Raw genomic sequence first — 25,753 nt, 5'->3', positions numbered from 1 at the left:
TTTGTCATATAGTTTATAAGTAACAAATAAAAAGTGTACATAATCGAAAGTTGTAGCCTACGTGATTTAGTGTGCCATGAACAAGTGCGTTAAATTCGATAGGGAGCGAACAGCCGAGCGGAGGCGTAGGATTAAGTTCCGACGCAATCACGTCCCCTTCGCCCTAATCATCTGTGAGTGTAGGGCAGGACCGTTCACCGTTGCTCCAGTGGAGAGTCGGATAGACGGAACAGAAAGGGACGCGGAGGCGCCGTCACAACGCAAGCATCATGCCACCCACCGGGCTCAAGGCGGTTGTCTGCGACAGTAAGAAACTTCAGATATTAATCATTTCAATTTTAACTTTGAAACTTCAGAGCTAAAGTGTCGACGTGAGCAGAGCTCTATCTGGAGACAAAGATTGGTCTGGGACAGTCTCTTCTGTAGCCTCTTCGTGCAGGGTAGTCCACTAAAACTGCTGTTCAGCTATTTTCCTAATTCGTTTCCAGTTTGAATAGTGATCAACTTGGATAGCAACTGATAGACGTTTTCGAATAGAACATTAGGCCTATTATTATTATTATTATTATTATTATTATTATTATCATCGTTCCTGTTAGCGTTTTAACTCCTTACACCGCTCTCAGTGTTCGTTGCTGTAGCTTTGCGTATTCACTTAATAGCCTACTCACGTATGTTGCGTGCAGAATATCATGGCATCCTGGTAAAAGACATTGAAAAGTAAATTCCTTCATTCCTGTTTCATTTGTTGTAACTGAGAAACACTTACCCAAATATTGTTTGGGTGTAGGCCTAGTCAAACAAAACATGAGGACTGCTATAAAACATAGATTCGACTTACCATATTATGCTGGGAATATTGTTGAAAACATTTGCAATATACAGTGCTGATTTTAAACACTAAGTCCAAGCCTGTATCTTTCCTTTTATGTGACAAATTCAGCGTGTAATGTAGTATTGTACAATTGTATGGAGACATATGACCTTACATGTGACTTTACTTATAGGTCACCAATCTCAATCTGTCTGCAATCATGATGGTATCACACAATGTGTATGCCTCTGTGTTGATGGACTTTAACACACTAGAAGAATGGCCCAATACTGATTCCACAGGCCTGTTCTGGTGTGAACATCTTGCGTTTTCAGTCTTGGTTCTGTAAGATAAAATGATTAGCAATGCAGGTCTCATGTCATGAACCTGTTGGATGGGCTGCTTATGAATTGGAATTATATTGAAGATATAGCCTCTATAGATTTTGAATATGCAGCAGACCTTTCAATTCAGTTGAATACAATTTATTTATGCAGTGCAGAATATGTCGTCTGGAAGTGACCTGCAGCCAGCCCCCATTGTTGAGATTGGACGGCTCAGTGCTTTGCGTGGTATACATCTTTGTTTTTAACTGCAGGGAGCCATTTTATTATTTCAATTTGGACTAAAGTGTCTGCTAAATACAAAAACCATAACCATCTTCCCAAGTGTCCATAGTTGTTTACTCAATGAAAAGTGTGATACTAATAGCCTACAATTGGTGGGATTAAATCAGTGTTTTTTTCTAAATGTTCAGTGGTGTGACTCACATATATAAATGTATATGTGTAAACCTTCAGTATTTGAATGTGCTTTACATAATTCTGATACCTTTATAAGGTATCAGAATTGGCATCAGATGATAGCCTACTCATATTCCATATCAAACCATTCCATTCCATTCTATATCTTAACATCTGATAGGAGAATCTACTATGTGTTCGAGTGGGTGGACTACATGCTTCATTTACGTTCACCTCTGAAATACCCAGTCTCACCTGAGCCTATAGTTCAGCACAGGCCTAATAGAATCAGGATGTTCCCGTCAACACTCAACTCTGAATTCACCCGTATTTTTATCCCTGCCATCGGAAAATGAATCATTCGAGTACTCCTGATAGCTTCCACACCCAGTGGATCACTGACATCTGCTCGTCTGCTATAGATGTTTATGGAGACGAGGACTCGTCACTTCCCAAAGCTGCTTTTGTGTTTGTGTTGCTGACTATTATGTCACGTGCGCAGGGGCATTTCCAGTTAATCTAGTTATAATAATAATTGGATAGACTCCTCAAGTCCTCAGTAGTGAAGGGAGAGCCATCATCAGGATCTCATCTCTCCACGTCTTCACTCATAGACAGCACTATCACGGATCCAGTTATATGATTATGCTTTTATTTTAAACAAACCTATTTAGAGGACAGTGTAGCCACACGACATACATTTATCAATTGGTTTGTTATTAAGTAGAATTATTGGATATGTAATGTGTTTCAATGTCAGGTGCCTATTTTTCAAACTTTTATATGAAAGCATCATATACATTTTTAGATATCTTTACAATAGCACCTATATCCCACTCTTTAGAGCTGGCACAGTCATTGATGGTTTCTTTGTATGATTTTTGAGGATTGGAAGCCAAAATGTCTGCGAGTGTGTGTGTGTGTGTTTTCCCCCCTTCCGTGATGTCACGTCCGGTGGCACAGAAATAGCAGGAGTGTGGCGTAAGAGGATTGGCCTGAGATTAGGCCCCAGTGATTGCAGTGTCCCTCTCGCTCCGCAAAGAGACAAGATCTTTTTTAACTGTTTATTTAGAGCTAATCCGTAACCTGACTACTGTCATAGAATCCCCAAGTGAATGGCATCTGGTCGAGAAACAACACAAAGATGTGTAGCATGCCTTAAAGATCTGGAGCATGCCATATATTTTGGTGTCAGAAAACATGGAGTGCTTATCAAATAAATAATGAAAATAAACATTGTTGCACGAACAATTATTCAGTCTGAGTATCCCTCAGTAAGAATTGCTCTCTCTCGATTTCTTGTATTGAATTTTTTTTTAGTTTTTTTAATCACCATGCCGTAATTAAAGGAACCGTATGTAAGATTGTGGCCAAAACTGATACGGCAATCACTTTCAAATTACTGTAAAGCGGTGTATCCCCTCCCCCTCCCCCCTGACTGGCAGAGCTGGCGACCCGGATGCCGAAACACTACTGACTTTGTGAATGGTAGATAGGTGGAGGGTGGCGCATCAAGCCCAAACACAACATGACAACATCAACATCAGTTGAGGGCTGCAACTTCATTTTTTAAATAACATTATCCTGGCTGGACTACTGTTGTCAGTGATATAAGTATTTGAAATGAACATGATTTCTTAATGTCTAGTGACATATCTGGGCCATTTTATGATTAATTGAAATACATTTCTTACATACGGTTCCTTTAATTTATGCTGTTTTGGTTAAGGGATAAATGAAGTGTAATGTTCTCTGGATTGACTGGTTATTGTAAATGCCGTCATAAAGTCCATTCATACAGACTCCTACTGTCTAATATCGTGGCTTCAAATTAAAATGTTGTATGTCCTAGATATTGCAACACAAGGCTGATGTTTGATCAAGACCATCATTATATCGTCATCTGCAACTGTAGATCTTATCACTCCAGTCATATGAATGCTCTTGCAGAGATCACATGGGTTTATCATAATGGGAGACCAGAGAGCTGTCCAGTACTGTGGCAGACACCTCTGCAGTATATTTAGAATGTGTCAGCCATGTCCACTCGTCCCCATGCACATAGTTCTCCGAGTAGCCACCGCACACCACTACTCCTCCCATCAGGCCAATGCACTCTCCACACAGCCTACTGAGTGGCATGACCCAGAACACAATACTGACACAGCAAACTTGCATCAGAAGACACAGCAGACACAGTAGCAGCCCTATGCTTCAGTTCTTGCCAGGCGCAGGCCAAGCTCTGCAATGCACCCTGTAGAATATGATAATATTATGGCCTGAATGACTTAGCTGTTGAGTGTTCTGATGATGGGCCTTTTTTCACCAACAGAGATTATGAACAATGTCATCAGGAAAGTCAGAGTAAAAGGAGAATGGAAGGTAAGCGCTGCATGCTATGTTTTCAATATATTTTCAAGATTCATAATAGGCCTACATTATTAAAACATGAATGTATATGAAAAGATACCTAAAGATTCATAATAGGCCTACATTATTAAAACATGAATGTATATGAAAACATACCTAAAGATTCATAATAGGCCTACATTATTAAAACATGAATAGAAAAAGAAAAGATATACTGGGATGAAGTTACTTAGACTTGTGTTGTCTCTCAGGCATTGGTGGTGGACAAGCTGAGCATGAGAATGATTTCCTCATGCTGCAAGATGACAGACATCATGTCGGAGGGCATCACAAGTGAGTCTGAAACCCTATGGGAGCAAATGTTTCTTTGAGACCATTGACAGTAAATCAGTCCAATAACTAACACACCTTTCTTCCTCCATTTCTCTCTTTCATGTCACATCTCTCCCCCTGCTGTCTTCTCCACTCTTCTCATTTCCTCTCTCTCTTCCCCTCTACTTTTCTGTCATCCCTTGTTCTTCTCTTTCTTTGTTGTCTCGTCCCTGTTTTTTTTATTGTTATCTGTCCCCTCATTCCTTGTATTGTCATCCTCTCCTCTCATCTCTTCTCCTCCCCTCTCTTCCCGTCTCTTCTTCTCCCCTCTTCTCTCCTTTCCTCTCTTCTCCTCTCCTCCCTTCCTATCCTCTCTTCCTCTTCCCACTCTTCTTTCTAGTTGTTGAGGACATCACTAAGCGGCGTGAGCCCTTGCCCAGCATGGAAGCCATTTATCTCATCACCCCCAGTGACGAAGTGAGTGTCTCAGGTTCACCTCACTACTCCTGCAACGTGCTAGCCAACTCCCCTAAGCATTCCACATTAGACTCCTTAGACACACACCTTCAGCCACTTAGATGACCTACAACACTCTGTTATGGAACAACACATTGCAAGAGCAATAAACGGCGGATTTGTGATGAGTTGGGCTGCCATTCTTTTCTTATACATTTGCATCTTGTACATCATATACATTCTTATAGATTACATATGTGCATACATTCTTAAAGAATTGCTGCTGTTGTTTTTTGATCACAGTCTGTAGAGGGTCTCATCAATGACTTCAGAGATCCCCGCAATATCATGTACAGGGGGGCTCATGTCTTCTTCACAGACGGTGAGAAACAAGTGTTTACCATGTTTGTAACCAAGTACCGTAATGTAATTGTGAGTGTGAATACCAGTGTGTACCTGGTGTATTCAAACCACGTTTGAATTCTCTGTAATGTAACTGCACCTGGTGACTGCAGTGTTGCCCTGACTCCACTGACCACTGCTGTCTCCTCTGTTTTCCCCTCAGCTGTCCCAGACACACAGTTCGGCCTGCTGACCAAATCCCGGGCCTCCAAAGTCATGAAAACCTTGACTGAGATTAATATAGCCTTCCTACCCTACGAGTCGCAGGTAAGATTATTTCAACAATTACATTTGTTGAGCTTGTGATCTAGTTGTGATGTTGATGGTGATGTAGTTGTGGCTCCAGAGTTCATTGAGTTGTGGGTGATGCGAGGTTTCGCAGGATTTGAAGTCATGACTGGGTTGTTGTTATAATTTGGCTGATGTCATGAGCGAAGCTGTGATTTTGATTGTTCTTGTGTTGGCTATAGTTGGCATAATGTGTAGTTGCGATTGAATATTGCTTTTTAGTTTTTGATAGTTTCACAGTTTGTAAATGTTGCTGTTTCAGGTTTGGTTTGCAGCTGTGCTAGCCGCGGTGGCGGTTGTTATTTTAGGCCCGTTGTCGTGGAGATGGAGATGCCTAGCGGACAGGGCAGAGCAGAAACCGACCGTGAAAGAAAAGCACCCAACCAGCTTGAAGCCTAGGGGGAGGGGGCGTCTCACGATAGAATGTTCTAGAGCGGCTTTAGCCGAGGCATAGTTTTGCCTCCAATCCTCTGCTGTTGTCCTCTATAGTTAATCCCTCCGAGAGGGTGAGGGCAGAGATGCGGCATTACTCTGGCTGGACTATCCTACCTCTAATCCTTTGTGCCATTGGCTAATAACTAACCCACATGCTACCCTGGGACCAATGGGATGGCCCGAAGGTTGTGTGATAGGAGGAACTTGCTTGTACACCAGGAGGATTGTTATCATCTGACCTTCGACAGATGGGGCAGTGGGTAGAATCTGGAGAGTAGAGAGTGATAGATGGACAGAGAGACAAATGAGAGAGAGAGAGAGAGAGAGAAGAGGCTGACTGACACAGATTACAGGCTAAGATGAGGGGAAGAAAAGAGAGAGGGTGTAAGTTGTCTTGTATTCAGAGTTTAGATTGTCATTGCCGGATGAAACACATGTTCCTCTTTTAGGAGATGAATGCAAAGCTGAATGAACTAGCGTGGCAATTGCACATGGGACTAAGAGGGGCGTTGTGAAAGAGGATTACTGTTGGACACCCTCTGTGACTGTTACAGTGCTACAGACTTTATTCATATTTATTCTCTCTATCATGTTTGGGCATGCTTCATCTCTCTCTCTCTCTCTCTCTTCTTCTTCTTCTCTCTCTCTCTCACACACACACACACAAATACCCACACACACATACACACACGCAAAGACACACCTGACCCTCAGTTTGCAGTCATGTGATTAGAATGCTCGATGAGGTCCTCTAACATATTGGTCCTTTTGGTCTTGAGTAATCAGACATTGTGTCAAAAAGTTTGCACAGAGCACAAACGCCAACAATAAAAAGCACTATTTCAATGGCTGTTCCCATTCTTACAATGTGAGGTACTGCAGAGGGCATCCTGTTTCATCCACTGTCATGTGTGAGCCGGTAACACTGCAGCTTATACTGTATGAGATATGTGCTTTGGTCTTTTGCACAGGTGTTCTCTGTGGACAGACCAGATGCCTTCCAAGACTTCTACAGCCCCTTCAAGGTCGACGTGAAGAACCAGATGCTGGAGAGGCTGGCTGAGCAGCTGGCCACCGTGTGCTCCACACTCAAAGAGTACCCCGCTGTCAGATACAGAGTGTAAGAGACCATGGGGAAGGGTGCTGGGCTAGCAACAGACCCGTCTGACTGAAGGGCTGTTGTTAATTCAGTTCAGTTTAATTAAAAATACTGTTTAACCCCGAATTTACAATCACAAAGAGTATAACTAAAGACATGGCACACAAATATAAGTAACACTTAGACGCAACATGTCCTACTTTTCAGAGTCTGGTTGGTGGGCACCCTATTTCTTTATAGTAGACTTTATAGTACATGTGTAGCCTCCATTTCTCCTTTAAAACACACATTATGACTATGAACGGGTCTTCTCAATGTAGGCTATTTCTGCACAGAAACGCTCGCATGAAGTGGAAAAGAATAGGTGTCCCTTCTGTTCTCTAGGGTCATGAAGTGGAAAAGAATAGGTGTCTCTTCTGTTCTCTAGGGTCATGAAGTGGAAAAGAATAGGTGTCCCTTCTGTTCTCTAGGGTCATGAAGTGGAAAAGAACAGGTGTCCCTTCTGTTCTCTAGGGTCACGGTTGCCGCACGGTTGGATCTGGAGCCCATATGGGCCGGGCTCTAGACATGAGTGCAATGCTATTGTAGCATAACAATTTATGTCTTTATATTGTGTGTGTGGGGGAGGGGGGCATTTTAGCTGAATATGTGTATGCATGTACCCCTCAAAGTGCATTGCATTTGAATCCCTGAATACAGCAAGCAGTGAACAGCATTTTACTTTTCTGAGGGTACTTTTTACTATAAGCATCTGCAAGAGTACCTTGAGGTTGTGAGTTGTACAAGGCTTTCTGAACACTTCCAATTACTGTAATAGTGTCCATCTGCATTTAAAATGGGCTAGCATGCAGTAACCTGAAAAGTTGTGGGTTCAATTCCTGGCTTCCACTGTTGTGCCCTTGAGCAAGGCACTTAACCCCAAGTTGCTCCGGCGACAATGTAGTCCCTGGTAATAGAATTGACATACGGTATGTAAGTCACTTTGGATGAAAAGTGTCTGATAAATGAATAAATGTACATGTAAATGTAAAATGACTTCTGTGGTGCAACTCTCTTCAGTGTCCGAATGTTTTTCCCACAGGGAGCACAAAGACAACGCCATTCTGGCTCAGCTTCTGCAGGACAAACTGGACGCCTTCAAGGCAGATGACCCCACCATGGGAGAGGTGAGAGAAGCTCATGACTTGGACAATGTCAGTTTCACGACCATCATGTTATAGGCGGGATTCTGGGCATAAGATTAGTGGAGGTGGTCGCAGGAAAGTATTACTGCAACCAATTACGGCACCAATGTTTTTATATATTCATGTATGTACATTTGAAAACGGATGCACTAACTCGCAGTCTCTCTCTCTCTGTGTGTGTTTGTGCGTGTAGGGTCCCGATAAGGCTCGCTCTCAGCTGTTGATCCTGGACAGAGGTTTTGATCCTGTGACTCCTGTCCTGCACGAGCTCACCTTCCAGGCCATGAGCTATGACCTGCTGCCCATTGAAAATGATGTTTACTCGTAAGATCACTGTCACTTTATTTACAGTGGCAGCAGTTGGAGTTACTCTGTGTATTCATGAGTATTTATTTATCAGAATTGTTCATTGATTGTGTATGTTTGTGTGTGTGTGTGTGTGTGTGTGTGTCAGGTTTGAGACCAGCGGAATGGGAGAGACTCGTATGAAAGACGTCATTTTGGATGAGGATGATGACCTTTGGATGACTCTGCGTCACAAGCACATTGCAGAAGTGTCCACGTAGGTCTTTCTAATGAGACTGTTCATATTTCCAGCAGAAAATGTCCTTTCTTTGGACTCTTTTTTTCCAGTGGATCAATAATGGGTTCTATTTTGTCCTCTATGACAAATCTCTTGAAGTCTTTATTTTGTCCTTCCTCCCTCTGTACAGGGCAGTGACAAAATCGCTGAAGGACTTCACATCAAGCAAAAAGATGAACACTGGAGAAAAGGTAAACATTTTTATCCAACCATTAAAGTACAAATACCACCAAGGGTAAAAAAACACACAGTGTACTTCCTACAGTCTCCTGCACATTCTATCGTTGTTTAGTCCAGCATTTATAACTTTTTTCTCTTTGTGTTGTGTGTTCTGCAGACCACACTAAAAGAGCTGTCGCAGATGCTGAAAAAAATGCCACAGTATCAGAAGGAGCTGAGCAAGGTACACACACACACACACACACACACACTCTCTCTCTCTCTCTCAAGGTACACAGACAACCCTCTGAGCATCCTCCTCTTAACATCTCAACATTTAGATAGATAGATACTCTTTTGATCCTGTGAGGGAAATTTGGTCTCTAATTTATCCCATCCATGAATTAGTGAAACACACAGTGAGGTGAAGCACACACTAACCCGGAGCAGTGAGCTGCCTGCTACAGTGGTGCATGGGGAGCAGTGAGGGGTTAGGTGCCTTGCTCAAGGGCACTTCAGCCGTGGATGTGGGCATGGGAGAGCAGTGCTCAACCACTTCTCCCGCCCACATTTTTCCTACTGGTCGGACAGGAATCGAACCGATACCCCTTCGGTTTGAAGCCCGAAGCCCTAAGGCCACGGCTGCCCCCATTTCACTGAGTTTCACTGACAATTATTGAAAGTGTTCACCATTTTCTGTTCACTAATGTTAAGGGGGGGAAAAGAGGAGCTAGTTACAGTAAACTTCTGTTTAATTGGCGTTTGTTTGCCTCCTGTCCCCCAGTACTCCACTCATCTGCACCTGGCTGAGGACTGCATGAACAAGTATCAGGGCGCCGTGGACAAGCTCTGTCGTGTGGAACAGGTACGGTGGCGATGCCTCTAACCTGCTGCATAGAAAAAAGATACCGCTATTACCCCCCAGTGTGACTGAGGGCACATGAGAGGCCATAATATCTATGCATTCCTACACTCTTTGCTACAGAGCTCCTAAAGAAATGTCTTGTTTCTGGTGAGCACAAAAAACTATCTGGTGCGCACCAGAAATGTACAAAAAAAATTGTTTGCCCATGTCCTTTTAGGGGCTTTGAGTTACGGGTGAGCATGTGAAAGTTTATGGTGAGCCGCACGCAAAACTGTCTTGTGCGCACTCAAAAGTTTCACATTTATTTGCACGTATCCCTTTTGGAGCTCTGTACTGTGCTGTGCTCCTGTCAGACAATCCATAAATCACTTCAACTGAATTAATTAATGGATATGAAATGTGTGCTTGTCAAAGTACAGAATGATACTATATAGAAAGAGACACCATTGAAGCTGAATGATCAATAAATGGCAAAGCCATTGCTGATCCATTGCTAAATATTATTATTCTGAATTTGTGTTGAGGAGGTTTGGAGCACCTTTGGATAAATTCTTACATTTCATTCTGATAATTTCATTTTTGTAGAACGATTACGTTTCAGGAATGAGAATACATTTCAGCCTTGCTCTTTTTGTAGCAAACTTCACTAACCAGGATAGATCTCCTGGGGCAGTTCCTTATTTCAGCCCTTAGTCAGCATCCCAAAGAATTTTCTGGAACAAAATTCACAAGGGAACAACCCCATCCCTCTCTCTCTCTCTCTATATATATATATATATATATCACACACACACACACATACTGCATAAAGGTGTGCGTGCACACACACACACACATTGGATGTGTAGCATTCTCACCTCTGCTCCACTTGTTAGGACCTGGCGATGGGTGCTGATGCAGAAGGGGAGAAGGTCAAGGACCCCATGCGTGCCATCGTGCCCGTCCTGCTCGATGCCAACGTCTCCGTGTACGACAAGATCCGTATTATCCTCCTGTACATCTTCCTGAAGAATGGTGAGATGAAATGGATTTTGCCTACTTACTTACTACAGATAGGGCTGTGTATGGATGAGAATATTTCTCTTACTGTCATTTTTACCTCTTTTGCATACCTGGATTCTCTATGTTTTACCTTTACTGCCCCCTTGTGGTTGCATTATGAACAGCTGGCAATTTGAGTTGGCTTTTCTGTCAGGTGTTTGATTCTCTCTCTCTCCCTGTTTCTATCTGTCTCTCTCTCTCTCTCTCTCTCTCAGGTGTCTCTGAGGAGAACCTTTGTAAACTCCTCCAGCATGCCAATATCCCTCCAGAGGACAGTGACATCATCTCCAACATGGCACACATGGGACTGCCCATCATCACAGAGGTGGGCAAACTCTCATACCCTTATTAGCACCCCTGTGCAACAGCTTCACCCTCATTCATTCACTTGGGTGAAGTTAATTCATATTATTTTTTATTTATTTTTATTATATTTTATTTATTTGTGTGTTTACCGACTGGAATGTCCAGGTGGCGCCAAAAAAGGCAAAGAAGCCAGACCGCAAGGAGAGGATCAGCGAGCAGACATACCAGCTCTCACGATGGACTCCACTTGTCAAAGACCTCATGGAGGTAAACCATACTTTTAATGTTGTATAGTTTTATGTCAACTCAAAGTATATGTAGGCTATCAAAGCTCATGCCCGTTTCCCTATAAATATCCTGTGAATACCTTGTGCTTATCTGTCTCTCTTGACCTCTACCTCCTTGCCTATTTGTTTAGTCCAGATGTTTCAATTGTCCTCATCAGTCCAGTTCTTTCTTGTGTTTACAGGATGCCGTTGAGGACAAACTGGACCCAAAACTGTTTCCATACATCTCCACTCGGACTGCCTCTTCCAAAACCACCACAGCTACAAGGTGAGACATGGCGAATTAATGCACACACTCATAAGCTGGAAAAGTGTACATGACATACCGGTATCAGGGTTTCCGTTGTCCGGTAATTTGCCGAAAAAAAAAATGAAATGTCTGACAAAATTAAATCTCTCCGGACAAATTGTCCGATTGAAATTGGCTAATAATCCAGTCCCCCTAACACAATCTGAATTTGAGAATAAGCCTAAAATGTAGACCTATACTAAAGCAAGAATATATCCTTTGGCTATGTTTTAAAGGAACATGCTCTACCATTTGAAAGTTATTAAACAACACACATACTGTATGCTGCATTAGGAAGCGCACGCTTAAAACGTTAAACAACGAACAAATGAGTGAGATGGTTCAAAATGGCCAGGTCAAGGCAGACTAGCTAGCCTTAAAAGCTTTTTTCAGAGGCCAGACGCGATGGATGATGGTAAATCGGTAATGCCTGAAGCCTCAGAAGTCCGGTCAGCTCCACCACCACCAGAGAAAAAGTGTTGGGCGTATCTGTTGGAATCGACGTTGGATGTGGAGGTGCGGGGGGTGGGCCGCACCAAGGCATTTGTCATTTTCCATGTAGACAGACCCATGGCTACAATGGATATGCAACTGCGTTCCCAGAGCATGCTTTCTTGTATATTATTTTGAACCTTGAAGGAAATATTTCTTAATTTAGTGTTATCAAATAAAGAGGCATAGCATTAGGGGGTAGTAGTGTGAGCAGTGAGCATTCATTCAATGTGTGTGCGCATCAGAGGGGTATCCAGAAAGCAGGTTTACTGGCTTAACTGGGTATGTTAACACAGAGTTAGCGGTAAACCTGGGATTTCAGTTCCAGAACGCTCAAATATGATCAGGCTATGTAAGTAACTATGGTAACATAGGCTCTGAACTGAACTGGGTATGTAAACCCAGAGTAAACGGTAAACCTGGGATTTCAGTTCCAGAAAGCTCAAAAATGATCAGGCAATCTAAGTAACTATGGTAACATAGGCTCTGTACTTAACCTGGTAGGGGGTAGGTTTTGTTCAGGTTATGTTCAATTATGTTCGGTTATTTCAGTGCATGTTCAATCAGGCCGCTATTTTTACACTTGTCACACAATGGCGTTTCATTTTGACAAAGGTCCGATTGACAAAGAAGCACAAAATCATGTAATATTCATCCGTGCAATTCACCGTGAGAGGGCGATAAGACCAAGACATCACATGATAGCCTATCCATTATTTTCCAAACGAGTTTTTCAAGAGCGCTAGAGTTTTTCAGCTGAATTCTAAATATAGGCTACTTGAAAAGCAGCATGGTGGATTAGAATAGAATAAAATAAATATTTAATGTAGGCTAGCTAGCCTAGCCTACACCATAGTGGACATTTGTGTTTGGCTCACCAGACAGATGGACAAACAACATCTCAGACACATTGAAGATATAATTAAAACAAGTACAGTACAAAAAAGGGGAAACATAGCCTATAGAAAATTGATAAATAAGTTTAAATATAGCTGTACAGCTCAGCCGGGTATGCATGTTGTCACTAAGTTTGGTTAAGAATGCTGATGGCATTTTGGGATAAAATATTTTTTTTATAGGCTACACACGCTCTCCGACTGGGAGTTTTTGTAGTGTTGGAGACGCAGAGCATATCGGCAAGCTGTCGGTCAGTGCGTAAAGTTTGCCTTGCGCTAAAGCAGTCCCTGCGCAACATTCATTCGTTTTCCTGGACACAAACCCACGAGGATCATTAATGTGTAGTTTCACCAACTGGCAGGTCAGCATCACTTATTAAATTTTCCAAATGTGCACTGAAATGTGTCCAATAGGCTACCCATGCCTTCCGACATTAACCCTTCCCAAGATGGAGCGCAAAAGTTTAACTTGGCCCACAGCTGCAGAACCCGTGTTAAAATAGAAAATTACATGTGGGATTCTCAAAGAATTCTATGGCCCACTCAATCTGTGACAAGGTAGGCTAGTTTAAGAAAGCATCATTCAAAGCAGTCAATACAATACGTGATGTCCAGTGAATTATTTAATTGTGCCTTTGACATTAAATAGGCTATCCTAAACGTACGCATTTACACGGTCAGTTAGGCTGTTCTCTGCCAAGCAAGGTCTCGGACGCAGGCGCTTAAGTATTGCTCTTTTTTTTGTTATTACAGTTCTCTCCTCGTAAGCCTCGACTACTCCGCCTCTCAAAAATACGGTGCTCTTCGTTTCGCCGGTTTCACTCATTGTTTCGACTCTCAATAGATGATGTCGCCACAGGTTCAGACAACCCAGAGGTTAAGTTTTATCTCAGTGTTTGTTAAACCTCCTTTCTGGAATACCCCTCTGAGCAAGTAAAACTGTTGAACCACTGGAGATAACGTGGGTAGCAGCAACAAACAATGTAGCCTATTAAAACAACGAACGAAGCAGATTCTTGCTGTCCATGAAAATAGCATAGAGACTGGCTAGATCTTTAAATTGACACTAGTTAAGCATGTATAAAGGGCAACTATTTCAACTTAATAAACCTGTTTAGAAATAATTTGGATGGTTACAGTAAATGACCTGTTCCGGTGAAAATGCCGCTACCCTTAGCATCTCCAAGCGGAAAACCAACCTTGCAACTTTGGGACTACCATCCCAGTAAGTGAAGTGATAAATAAGAAACTCATTTTAAATCGTGTTTCTTACTTTGTAACATCCACATTGTTCTGCCGAACTTATGCTAACCATTTCGCTAGCTTGTAAACAAATCCATGTGCTTTATCGTTATCTTTTTCCACAGTTTGAAATAGCATAATGCACAACTTCTCCTGCAGAGGGGGAAATATAACTAATCCTGCCAAGTTTACCTAAAGTTATGCAAATGAACATGTTGCATTCTATAGCTACAGCCTGTCAGTTTTCCTCAACTTGACTAATTAAGCAATAATAGGATATTTGACCAGCATATCATATCATCAAAATGCCCGGAAAACGAAACCTCTTGACCGGCACCATTTTTTTCAAGTGGAAACTCTGACCGGTATAGGCTACTATCACAACATATATCCTGTATATCCTTATTTCTATGTATTTCATAATCAATAATCTAATTTCATTTCCTTCCCACCTGTCTTTGTGTCTGTTTCTCTATCTGTCGATTGCTCCTTGTCTTTTCCCCCCTTTTTTTCCTGGCAGTGCCCGCTATGGCAACTGGCACAAGAACAAGAGTCCGGGGGAGGTGCGCACCGGGCCCCGTGTCATCGTCTTCATCATCGGCGGCATGTCTTACAGCGAGATGCGCTGCGTCTACGAGGTCACACAAGCCAACGGGAAGTGGGAGGCTCTCATTGGTGAGTGGCAGTTGAGGTCATGAGGAGGAGGGGTTTGGACATCAGTCCAGTCTCATCTCACAATGTGCTGGGTAGACTGAAACTAAAATAATTACAGAACTCTCCCAGAGACAAAACGGGAAAAAAATGCACAGTCAAAATTTTCAGAAAATTATTTCTCCTATAGTGTCCTAATTAAATTCAAATAGATCTGACCTTTACCTTGTAAGAATACGTATTGTACTGTGAGATACGTTTCAGGAACAATGAACCATGAATCGACCATGAAGGACCACATATTCTTTGAATCTAAAGCATGTGTCATTTGCATAATGGTAGCATGCATATCAAAGTGAACCGGCATGGTAAATCAGCACAAAAGTCTGTGTAGTCTGTAGTCTGTAATATTAGCATAAACGCTAGCAGAGGACGTCTGCAATCGGGCTTGATCCTGTGCTGCTGTGGTAGCTGACTCAGCTCAAGCTGTCACCCAGACAGAAAGCCAGCGCTGGCACATCTATGTGCATGACCATACAGCCGCGGTACAGAGGCGGGGGGGGGTTAACGACGGAATATGAGTGTTATGCTGGAATGGCAGGGTGGGGTTGGAGAGGAGATCGAGGTGTGTGCTGACTGAGTTAGTGCCACAGACAAGTTGAAGCTCATTTGCAAAAAGTAGCATTATGATGTGTGGTTCGGCCCTGGGGCTGTTCTGTAGCATGCATGCAAGATTGAAACTAGGCCTAAATAAATAATTGTTTAATTAGCATTTTGAATATTATAGAAGAGGGTGTTTTGCCTCATTGTTGCATCCATGTTTGGGTTATACAAATATATACAATATATTTTGTAGTTCTTTCTGACACTTGCTACTCCTCAGACTGGACGTATTTATTCTTTTACTGTGTTTTTGTATTCTTTAATAGCATTACCAGCAGAGCACTTATTTTGTCATGAAGCTCTCAGGTCAATCTATGCTGATTTGTGTTTTGATCTGTATTTAACGGTACTGTATGCAGTGCTTCTCATAGCAATGCTAGTGTTTACTCCTGAAGGCAGATTCAAATGGTATCTGGAGACAGCTGTTATAAAACACATTTGACCTGTGCAGTTCTGTGTGGAGCTGCTGTTGATTCATTATTAAACGCACTGTGTTTGGAGCACGGATCCAATGCACTCAGCGGTTTCCCTGGGAGGGTTTTGTTAGATGAGTGTTGGGGCCGCGCTGTAAGAGGAGCATGAAGAGTCTGTCTTCTCACAGGTTCCACCCACATAGTCACACCGCTGAAATACCTAACGGCCCTGAAGCACCAGGACTTCTTGGACCCCAACGCCGCCGCTGAAGACCAGATCACCCCAGAGGCGGAGGAGAATTGAGAGAGAGAGGAGAGCATGAACGAGTAATGAGAAACTGTTCATACAGCCCTTTCCCCTTTTACCTTTGCCTAGGCTGTTACATGTCTCCTTCTCTCTCAGACAACGACCCTTCCAAAAAAAAGCCAATCCTCCTAGTCCCTCCTACCACTCTGTAGCCCTTGCCTACCTGCTCTATACTTTATGTTGCTGTGACAAGCCAGTCATCTGGTTCTCTATGTGTCTGTGAAATTCTCTGATGTCATCTCAACTTAGTTCCTGCTTTGCTGCTAGGTGTGTGTGTTTTAATTTCCACTGTGTCCCAGTTCCTGAACCTAGAACCTCCAATCTGTGTCTCTCCCTAGATTTTGTCTTGTCCCTGTATTTCTGAATCAATTGTGTTATGTGTTGTGGTTGTATGGTAATCTAAATGTTTAGACTATTCAAATTGGTTAAAAGGCTGAAATGATTTAAATGGGAAAATTGGCTAATAATTCAATAGCATACTTTAATAGTTGTTTAAACAGTGAGCAGTGAACAGAACAATTGAGTGAACAGTTTTTTTTTATGTCAGAATATTTTAAGAACACATTTTGTATAGGCCTGTTGTCTTGCAAGCCCTTGCAAGAACTTAATTTCTACTTTTAATTGACAATCAGCCTGAAACATGGTTTGAAAACCAACTAACACCTGCATTGTTGCTCGTCAGTTTCATCATAATCACTCCATGAAATCATAATTGAGTCTTCTCTGTGCCTTGGCTAGTGTCTTTTAGTTGAAAGGCATGCTCGCTGACCACTTCTCCCCTTAGAAGAAAGATGGAGAGTTATTGAAATTCATGATGGCTTTCCATTTTTTATCTGCCTGACATCGTCTCTGATTACCTCTTTATCACGTCAGGCAGAAATCATTCTCAAAGATCTGAAGAGGTCCTTGAAAGGCTGCAAGTTCCCTTTTTGTTCCACTGCCATTTTGATAACTGGCTGTCTCTTCTCTTTTCATGTACCCTCGTTGATAAAGGATCAAATGACATCATCAACCCTACTCGCCTTCTACAAGCCGTCAGAGACATGAGCAAACCTAAATATAGGCTGGACTTCTGAGACTCTGTCCACACTGTCCAAGCTGTCCCTCTCTTCAACCTGTTCCCTCTCCAGCACTCCCATATCTACGAGCACAAGATGAAAGCCATGGAAATACCCACCTTATTTTATATGCGTGCATTCATAATGAGGCGTGACAGTTCTTCATATCTTCTACAACACTCACAGTTCCTCCAGATTATGCCAAATGTGGTTATAACAATCACTCCCCATGTATAAGGTATACATGTATAGTATGGAGTAACAACATAAAGGCAACATGTAGAGTTGCCGGTCTCCATAATACTGTTGATGTTGTTGACAAAAAGAAGCCAAGTTGACTGTGCTGTGTTTATAATGTCTGCGTGTTACACGTACAAATACATGAGGTCAGTCACAGGAAGTGACTCATTTTGGATTGTTGACTAAGGAAGGGTCTGGACAGGAGTGTGCCTCAGCTTTCAGAATTATCATCATCACAGAGAGAGAGAAATGCAATGTTGCAAAATGTCGTCATATTTATATACAGTATACAGTGTTACAGGAAGTCACTTGCTCTACCGAATGTAAATGTCAATGCTATCTACTGTACACATAGATAGGGACCAGAGAGGCTTCAGATGGGGACTGTTAAGTGTATGGATTTACAGGCCTGCTTCCCCTGCTTATACATTTTCAGTGGTTATAAGACCACAAAGGACCAAGTCTGACATTTGGCTTATTTTTAAATGTTTTATAAAAATGTAGTCATGCTGTCCTTTTCCTGTAGTGTGTAGCTCAGGGGGTTTTTTTTGTTGGAGTGAATGCCACATATATTGCTGTTTTTATGTCCTTTTGAAAAGCCAATGTGAAGACACACTGTATTGTAGTTAGTTAGCGTTAGCAATATTGTTGTCAGTAGAGAGGAGATCTTGCTGTATCTTTTAGCTGATCTGTTTGTCTCCTGCATCTCACCTCCATTCAACTGGTCCTGCAGTTTCCGCTCTTTGGAATGTCCCCCCAGTCTAGGGATAATGTGTGTCCCCTTAGTCGTGTGTTTGTGTGTGAGTAAGTGTGCGAGTGTGTGTGCGTGTGTATCCATCGATATGTGTCTGCTCTGTGTGTCTATGGAATGTTCCCCCAGTCTAGGGATGATGTGTGTCCCCTTAGTCGTAGGTTTGTGTGTTTGTGTGTGTGTGAGTGTGTGTGTATGTGTCTGTGCGTGTTTCCATCGATGTGTGTCTGCTCTGTGTGTCTATGTTGCCTCTATAATGTCCACAGTTTGTGTGATTAAAGTCACTTCATTAGTGGAAAAGAAGCCATAACAATTCATTTTACCGTGTGTCGACCTTATTGGAATTCTGAACATGGGCATTACAAAGTACAACTATTACTCCCTGGTGTACTGAAGCTGTGAAATAAAATGGTTCCCACATACAACGAAAGCTTGTTTTGCCATGCTGTTTAAATTCATGCACTGGGCTTAGATCATGATTGGGCCTAATCAATTTAGATGTTGTTGTGATATGTCCCTACATGCCAGCTGTTTTTGGTCTCTGTTCTTTAATGACCACAAGAGGGTGCAAGCACTATATATCTCCTCACTCCTCATGCAAAAAGGTTTTTACCCACCGCTGCTTAGCAGGGGTCAATTCTGAATTCTTCTAAAATATTCTTCCAATTACACAAACCTAGAACACTAAATTGCTTTGACTTTATGTGTAATTTCCTCTAAATCACACCTGTCCCATGACATTTGTATTATTCTGCATGGAAGAATGTGGATTCCATTCTTAGACAGGCCAAGCAGCGTGTCCCTAAGATTTAAGATAATTTAGGGGCACATAATTATGAAAGTTGCTTACTGGATAAGTGAATGACCATCAACAGCGGTTATCACATAGGGTGGAATGAGGAAAGTTGCTTACTGGATAAGTGAATGACCATCAACAGCGGTTATCACATAGGGTGGAATGAGGAACTGTTTTTTGTTTGGTTTCAAAGAACAAAGAGCCAGTACAAGAGCTTCTTTTTATATATAGTTATTTAATCCATCCTCAGTCATTTTATGAGTCAGTGGTACTTTAGGTACACAGTGAATGGTGTTTGTGCACTAACTACTCTCAGACGCTAATTTGGACGGGAATTCTTCAGTGGCTGTCGCAGTGCATAAATCAAATTGAAATACAGCAATGGTTCCACAGCAAAGTCCATAAACCGCATTGTGCTGGCTATGTCGATCTGTTCCATGATCAGTCATCGAAAGATCAAAGTTCATTGTTTTCTCCCACTTTTCAACGGGACGAAGCTGAAACCACTTAATACCCATGCGCACAGTTTGCAGAAAGGCGATTTAATGAATGGCATTTGAGTGAAATAAATCATCAGGCAGCCTGCGAGGCTGTGGAATATGTAGCTAGAATGTAAATTTGACTTGCAGCTCCAAGGGAGTGGGCTGAGGTGTCATTAGCACAAGGACCAACATCTACGACCACGCAGAAAAGCTACGGAGACGAGGGCTGATTCATCCCCGCATCTCATTTAAATGTTTTATAATCACTGTACATGTTCCTTATAAAGCATATCTATACAAATGTGATTGATATATAAACATATATGTACACCTTAGTCTAATAAATATCCATCCATATATTTATATATAAGTATCATGTGGATTCGTGCATTGTAATACACATTGTTACACCTTCCTCATTTCAAAAAATACCAACTTTATGTGTGGTTAATAGTGACTCAAAATAGACTTTATGGTAAACCTTTACTGTAGTGCACTATCTCTCATACATCGACATTTAAAGACAGATATGACATAATTTGTACTTTGGGTTAAGGCAAGGGTTTGAGTTAAGGTACAGGTAAGGATGGAAGGTTGAGGATTTAAAGCCACTGACTGTACTGCCTTCGCTGCGGAAGGTGACAAAATATCTCCAATTTGTTTGGTATTTGTGTGAGGAATTACACAGGGGCATGAGGCTTCATAGCCTGTGTGTTCGCCTCCATCATTGGCCATCAAATCACACACATAGCTCACGGTACATGCAGCATAAACATTTAAAAAACTGCTCTGGGCCTGCTGCTGTTACCATGGAGATCCCTCTCCGTTCCAAACAGGTTGAGCTGGCTAGCCCTTGAAGCTTACCAGAAAGCCATGAAGTATGCATCCAAGCAGACACACACACACTCTCTCTCTCTCTCTCTGCACCCCCCTCTTTTACACACACACACACACACACACACACACACACACACACACGCCTGTGCCAGTACAGTCATATACATACACACACATCATGGCACACATAGAATACGTGCAGGATGTTCCCGGTCCTCTGATAATGATACACGGTTGGATAAACCTCCCTGCTGGCGTCTTCAGATTTCTGCATCAGTTCAGTCGTTTCAAAGTGCAAACTTCTCCTTCTCCCTCGGAAAATCTCATCTGTGGCACAATGCTCTTTAGCAATCCCCTTATGTAACCAGCTTTCCATTTCATCTTTACAAAAATACCTACTTTTTAAACTACTGCATGGGGTATAAACAAAATCAATAAGAGGCTTTATGACAGTTCAGTGTATGGAATTCAATAAATAAATAAATTATACATGGATTTAAGTCTCACTTTTACAACATATTGCCATATTTCATAGTGTCTACTGAGAATCCTCCATAGTAAGCACACAACCTTGCACACATATTACTTAAAGGATGCCTGTGGCTGTGTGGATGGCATATTGAGGAAATTCAAAATAAAGTCATCTCAAGGTCGTGAGCAGCAGTGTATTGTATGGCTGGAGGAACTGACAATCACCTGTAACAGGAGGAAATGTAGTACCAAGAACTATTAGTGATAGTACTTCTGTGTGTGTGTGTGTGTGTGTGTGTGTGTGGTGTGTGTGGTGTGTGTGTGTGGTGTGTGTGTGTGTGTGTGTTGTGTGTGTGTGTGTGTGTGTGTGTGGTGTGTGTGTGTGTGTGTGTGTGTGTAGGTGTGCGTGTTTCATCCACGTGTGCCTTGAGCACGGGACTGGATGTGGTCATACTGGAACACCAGGGACAAGGAGAGGGAGACAGGCAGGATGACTTTGAGGTGCCCTTGAAGAGAAATGATGGCATAGTTCCTTGAAGAGAAATGATGGCATAGTTCCTTGCCGAAACCCTGAAAACATGAGTTCTTTCAGTTCTCGTGTGAAGCATGGTGAGACTAGTCAGACTCTTCCTGCTGCAGGGAATCACTCAATCATCAAATGTTGGTATGTCACATCTGAACTCTTTCTCGCATGGTCCCATCATTTTATGAGAAGCACCAGGGGACAGTAGGAGGGTGGCGTGAGACAACAGACAGGGAGCCTCTGAATGGGAGGGAGACACGCGTAGTGCAGGTGCTATACAGTGTGGACACCCTTGGCAATGGCTGATGTCCACAAACCTTTCCGTCTTTCTATGCGTCCCCCTGATGCCGGCTAGTGGTCCTCCTGACAGCTAGAGGGCGGTGTTGAACTCGGTGATGAGGAAATCGATGTGGTCCTTCTCTTTGGTCTTGAAGGCCTCGGCGATGAGACGCGCCGCGTCGCGGTGCTCCATGCCCTGCAGCGACACGCCGTTCACCTCCAGGATCACCTGACCCACACGCAGCTGACCGCTGTTGTGTGCCGAGCCGCCCTTCTAGAGAGGGACACACACACAGGCAGAGATAGAGAGATCTATCTATCTATCTATCTATCTATCTATCTATCTAGATAGATAGAGACTTTATCATCATATAATAAGTGGCAGTATGATCCTCCTCTCAGAATGAGTTGCAATAGAAGAATCTCTTCTGAAGAATCTGAAGAATCTCTTTTGTATGTTTGTAAATATGGAAGAATAAAAGAAAGGGAATCACAGAAAAAAAAGAAAGACAGAAAGAAAGACTGTGTATAAGAGTGAAGAGATGAGGCCTGAGAGCAGGAGAAATGGCAGGACTGATGTGGGATGTGTGTGTGTGTGTGTGTGTGTGTGTGTGTGTGGGGGGGGGGGGTTGTCGTGGAGAGCAGATGGGGAGAGAAATTGATGCTCTCTGATCCCAATCTGGCACTTTGTATTGGAGAGTCATTACTGGGTCCTCTGTCAAGGAGGAAAACAGCATCACAGGGGAGAGACAAAACACTGCAGTACTGAGCACAGTACAGCAGTCAAGGAAACGTTATCACACACACACACACACACACACACACAAAGACAGACACACACACACAGACATACGCGGCATCATGTGCACACGCACACACACACACTCTTTGAAAAATCAACAATACATCGGATCATTTTGCTCAGATAATTGTAAATAAACAGTTATTTGAAGTCATGCATACTTTGGCCAGGACTCCAGAGAGAGAGAGAGAGAGAGAGAGAGAGAGAGAGAGAGAGAGAGAGAGAGAGAGAGAGAGAGAGAGAGAGAGAGAGAGAGAGAGAGAGAGAGAGAGAGAGAGAGAGAGAAATAGAGAGGGCGAGAGAAGGAGTGAAGGCAAAGAGCACGAACATAGTGTCAATAGAATGTTGATTCTTCTGCTCTGTGTCATTGTAATCAAAGGATGAACCCAGAGAGGGGAGTGAGTGAAAAGGCCAAACCTTCTTATCAGAACTCAACTTTGCAGAGATTTATGGCAACTGGGGTTTGCAATGACAGAAATCTCCACATGGGCCCATTGATTTATCAAGGGTACTTTGCATCTCAAGGAGAAAAGGCTTCACAAATCAGGGGAAGCAGACACATACAGTACCTCCACAATGAAAAATGTCAACAGTGAATTTCAAACATAAAATTGAGCACCAAGACATCCCCTCCAAGGCACCTCTATCCACAGCACCAACACTAGAGTCTACAGATTAGAGGCATCACCTCCAAGGCACCTCCATCCACAGCACCAACACTAGAGTCTACATACAGATTAGAGGCATCACCTCCAAGGCACCTCTATCCACAGAACCAACACTAGAGTCTACATACAGATTAGAGGCATCACCTCCAAGGCACCTCTATCCACAGAACCAACACTAGAGTCTACAGATTGGAGGCATCACCTCCTGAGTGAACGGGGACTGCATTCGCTCTGCAGGACGCAGGCAGAAGAGATAACTAGATCCAATTAATTTCAATTAAGAGCAATTTTAAACCAATTAAAATGTTTCACAGGTTAGAATTTTCAGCAGCAGACTAGCGCAGCAAACTGGAAAAAAGGAGCTTTTAGAAGTTTGCAAACACAGATGGAGAGAGAGAGTAAGAGCAGTGGCCAAAGTAGCATACAAATGTCTTTAATTGGCTTAGCACTCAGGGTACGCTATGCATTTCGAGAAGTCAAACTTTGTAGCCTAGGGAGGCAGTGCGGGGAGAGTAAATGGGTCACGTCGTCGGACTGCTGAACCAATTCCAGAATGCCTGGGCAAATGTGGACACTTCCATTGCTGGGTGGTAGCTCTGCATGTCTGGAGCCCCAAGTTGTCCACCTTTTCTCTTAGTTTTTGTTAATGCTTCTAACTAATCATTCAAAGGGTGAACTTAGCCTCAACAGCAGTTAAAACAGTCCTGGAGTATGTATGAATACACTTGAAGAAGACATGTCAAGAGGGGCATAACATTTCATCCAGTTAAAAAGAAAATCAGGTTTGAATTTTAATAACAACAAATGAATGTGAACTCTTCTGTTATCAGATGATATGGGTCAGTGTGTGTGTGTGTGTGTGTGTGTGTGTGTGTGTGTGTGACCGACCTGGATTGTCACAATGCGTGGCATGGGTTGTCTAGTGTTGGCACCTCCTTCAATAGCGATGCCCAGCGTGTTGGCACTCTTTTCCACCCTCACCAAAGACGGCTCCGCCATTACAATCTGCAGAAAAGAGCAGACACCAGTTGGTGTAAGCCAAGCAGTCAAACACAAGCCATTAAAGAAGAGGTGGAGGAGATGGGGGGAACAAAGAACAGGTGCAGACAGAAAAGAAGAAAGAACCTAGCCAAAGAAGAATAGGAAATTACTTTTAGTAGCTTTGCCCCTGTGCATCATTGACTCCAGACGGTCTTTGATCATGCCGTCAACCTTGAGAAAGAGTTTCAAAGCTAATCTCTCCGCCAAGCTTCTTGTCTAATGTCTCGGCAGCTTTTAATTAAGCGCTCATATTCGGGGTCAGGGGAGGCGGAGGGACGGGGTGGAGTGGAGAGCCCTGGTGTCCACCGAGAGACCGGAGCTGTGAAAGCGCCCGGCGCTAACATGACTGACGCCGCATGGGCCACAGTGTGAAGTGCAGGATCACATAGTCACAGTTCTTTAAAGCACACTTTGACTCGGATCTGTTGACTTGGCTGTCCAAATAGCCGACACACACATTCATGTGTTTTTTAGGTTAGATTTTTTATGATTGGGCTCAAAAAAAAAAAAAAGCTTAAAAGCTGGGGTGTTATGTAGAGGTGATCTTTCAATAACAGAGATTTACATCACTACATGTCTGGATGGAGGCTCAATCTTGGATAATGGCTGAATCCCAATCTCTCCTCTCATGGACTCACAGGCTAACGCCGTGAGGGCTTAGGGCTCTGTGAAATTGTGAAGTGCATGCGGGCACGCTCACACACTTTCTGTGCCCTTTCCATAAGTCGGCATCTACGCAGACTTTACTCAAGGGAATTACCTACAATTCATAGCATTGTGATTTGTGACGTTACCTAAAAGTAGGCTGGAACCTTGCAAAAACATCTGCCATAAAACGGAAAGGTGTTTGCAACACGGTTTGAGTGTTGTGAATTTAAGGATAGGTCACAGGTGCTGTCCCGTTCCTGTTATTAGCATGTTGAACCCTTGCAGCCTCTCAAACTTGATCACTTATCAACGGAGTTAAGTTCTTGGGGGTTCAGGGCTTAGATCGGGTTCAGCTGATGTTTGGTTGTAGGATAGATTTTCATTGAATTGAAAGAAAAAAATATCCAAAATGTAAACATTTTCCAAGTGCTGCCGTAGTTGTTTTTTAAGAGCTACTGCTGGTTGAGGCGCACAAGGAGTCTCTAATGACTCCTCCAGCCTTCGCAGTAGGCACTAAGAAGGTTCCTGGGGGCATTCAACATCCAGGGTTATGGGACTCATCAGCCTAGGGACTCATCAGCCTTCTGGTGTATATTTCAGGCTGCATTAACCATGATTCTGATTGATTTTCAACTGTGCTGGTGTAGTGGTATAGTGCAGTGGTGTCTCACTGGCGTTGGGGACGGCTGGGCGGCAGCCCGGTCAGCCCCCGGATGCTCCGTCGAGGGATGGGATGGGGGCTTGCCAGGCCGCGGGCTGCTGTCCTTACTCAGGCCCCCAGACTCTGGGATGTCGACCCCGCTGTCCTCACTCAGGGTCTGGCCACTATCGGAGAGCTGGGACAGGGTGGCTCCTGCTAT

The 25,753-nt window shown here is 43.0% G+C and overlaps 2 protein-coding genes across 5 annotated transcripts in view; one reads left to right on the top strand and one right to left on the bottom strand.

Moving 5' to 3' along the window:
• Nucleotides 1-216: 216 nt before the first annotated feature.
• Nucleotides 217-18,801, top strand: stxbp1b (syntaxin binding protein 1b). 2 transcript variants are annotated; one of them, XM_042102432.1, is made up of 20 exons: nt 217-306; nt 3,890-3,939; nt 4,179-4,260; nt 4,640-4,716; nt 4,999-5,077; nt 5,261-5,364; nt 6,792-6,940; nt 8,001-8,085; nt 8,297-8,427; nt 8,558-8,665; nt 8,817-8,877; nt 9,024-9,089; nt 9,630-9,710; nt 10,586-10,724; nt 10,967-11,076; nt 11,223-11,324; nt 11,527-11,612; nt 14,784-14,938; nt 16,179-16,317; nt 17,291-18,801. In XM_042102432.1, the coding sequence occupies exons 1-19, from the start codon at nt 270-272 to the stop codon at nt 16,292-16,294; spliced, it is 1,818 nt and encodes a 605-aa protein (XP_041958366.1). In that variant the 5' UTR covers nt 217-269; the 3' UTR covers nt 16,295-16,317; nt 17,291-18,801. The 2 variants fall into 2 exon arrangements, with proteins under 2 accessions (XP_041958366.1, XP_041958367.1); XM_042102433.1 differs by lacking the exon at nt 16,179-16,317.
• Nucleotides 18,802-19,382: 581 nt separating this feature from the next.
• Nucleotides 19,383-25,753, bottom strand: part of whrnb (whirlin b) — a 54,265-nt gene continuing 47,894 nt past the window's right edge. For 2 of the 3 annotated variants that reach the window (XM_042102420.1, XM_042102419.1), the window contains 3 exons: nt 25,565-25,749; nt 24,093-24,209; nt 19,383-22,008 (listed from right to left, as the gene is read on the bottom strand). In XM_042102420.1, the coding sequence (XP_041958354.1) occupies nt 21,826-22,008; nt 24,093-24,209; nt 25,565-25,749 (485 nt within the window). In that variant the 3' untranslated portion in view covers nt 19,383-21,825. Of the gene's footprint in view, nt 22,009-24,092; nt 24,210-25,564; nt 25,750-25,753 lie in introns of those variants that run through there. The other variant, XM_042102421.1, reaches the window with a different exon arrangement.

This window comes from Alosa sapidissima, chromosome 8 (assembly GCF_018492685.1).
Source record: "Alosa sapidissima isolate fAloSap1 chromosome 8, fAloSap1.pri, whole genome shotgun sequence".
NCBI classification, from domain to species: Eukaryota; Metazoa; Chordata; class Actinopteri; order Clupeiformes; family Clupeidae; genus Alosa; species Alosa sapidissima.
The sequence above is the reverse complement of the archived record's forward strand: the minus strand, read 5'-3'. Positions and strand labels throughout refer to the sequence as shown.

Coding starts and splice junctions, on each gene's coding strand:
- stxbp1b (XM_042102432.1), top strand. CDS start 270: ATGCCACCCACCGGGCTCAAGGCGGTTGTCTGCGACA. Junction 5,365..6,791: donor TCCTACCCTACGAGTCGCAG/GTAAGATTATTT, acceptor TCTTTTGCACAG/GTGTTCTCTGTGGACAGACC. Junction 11,613..14,783: donor AAAACCACCACAGCTACAAG/GTGAGACATGGC, acceptor TTTTCCTGGCAG/TGCCCGCTATGGCAACTGGC.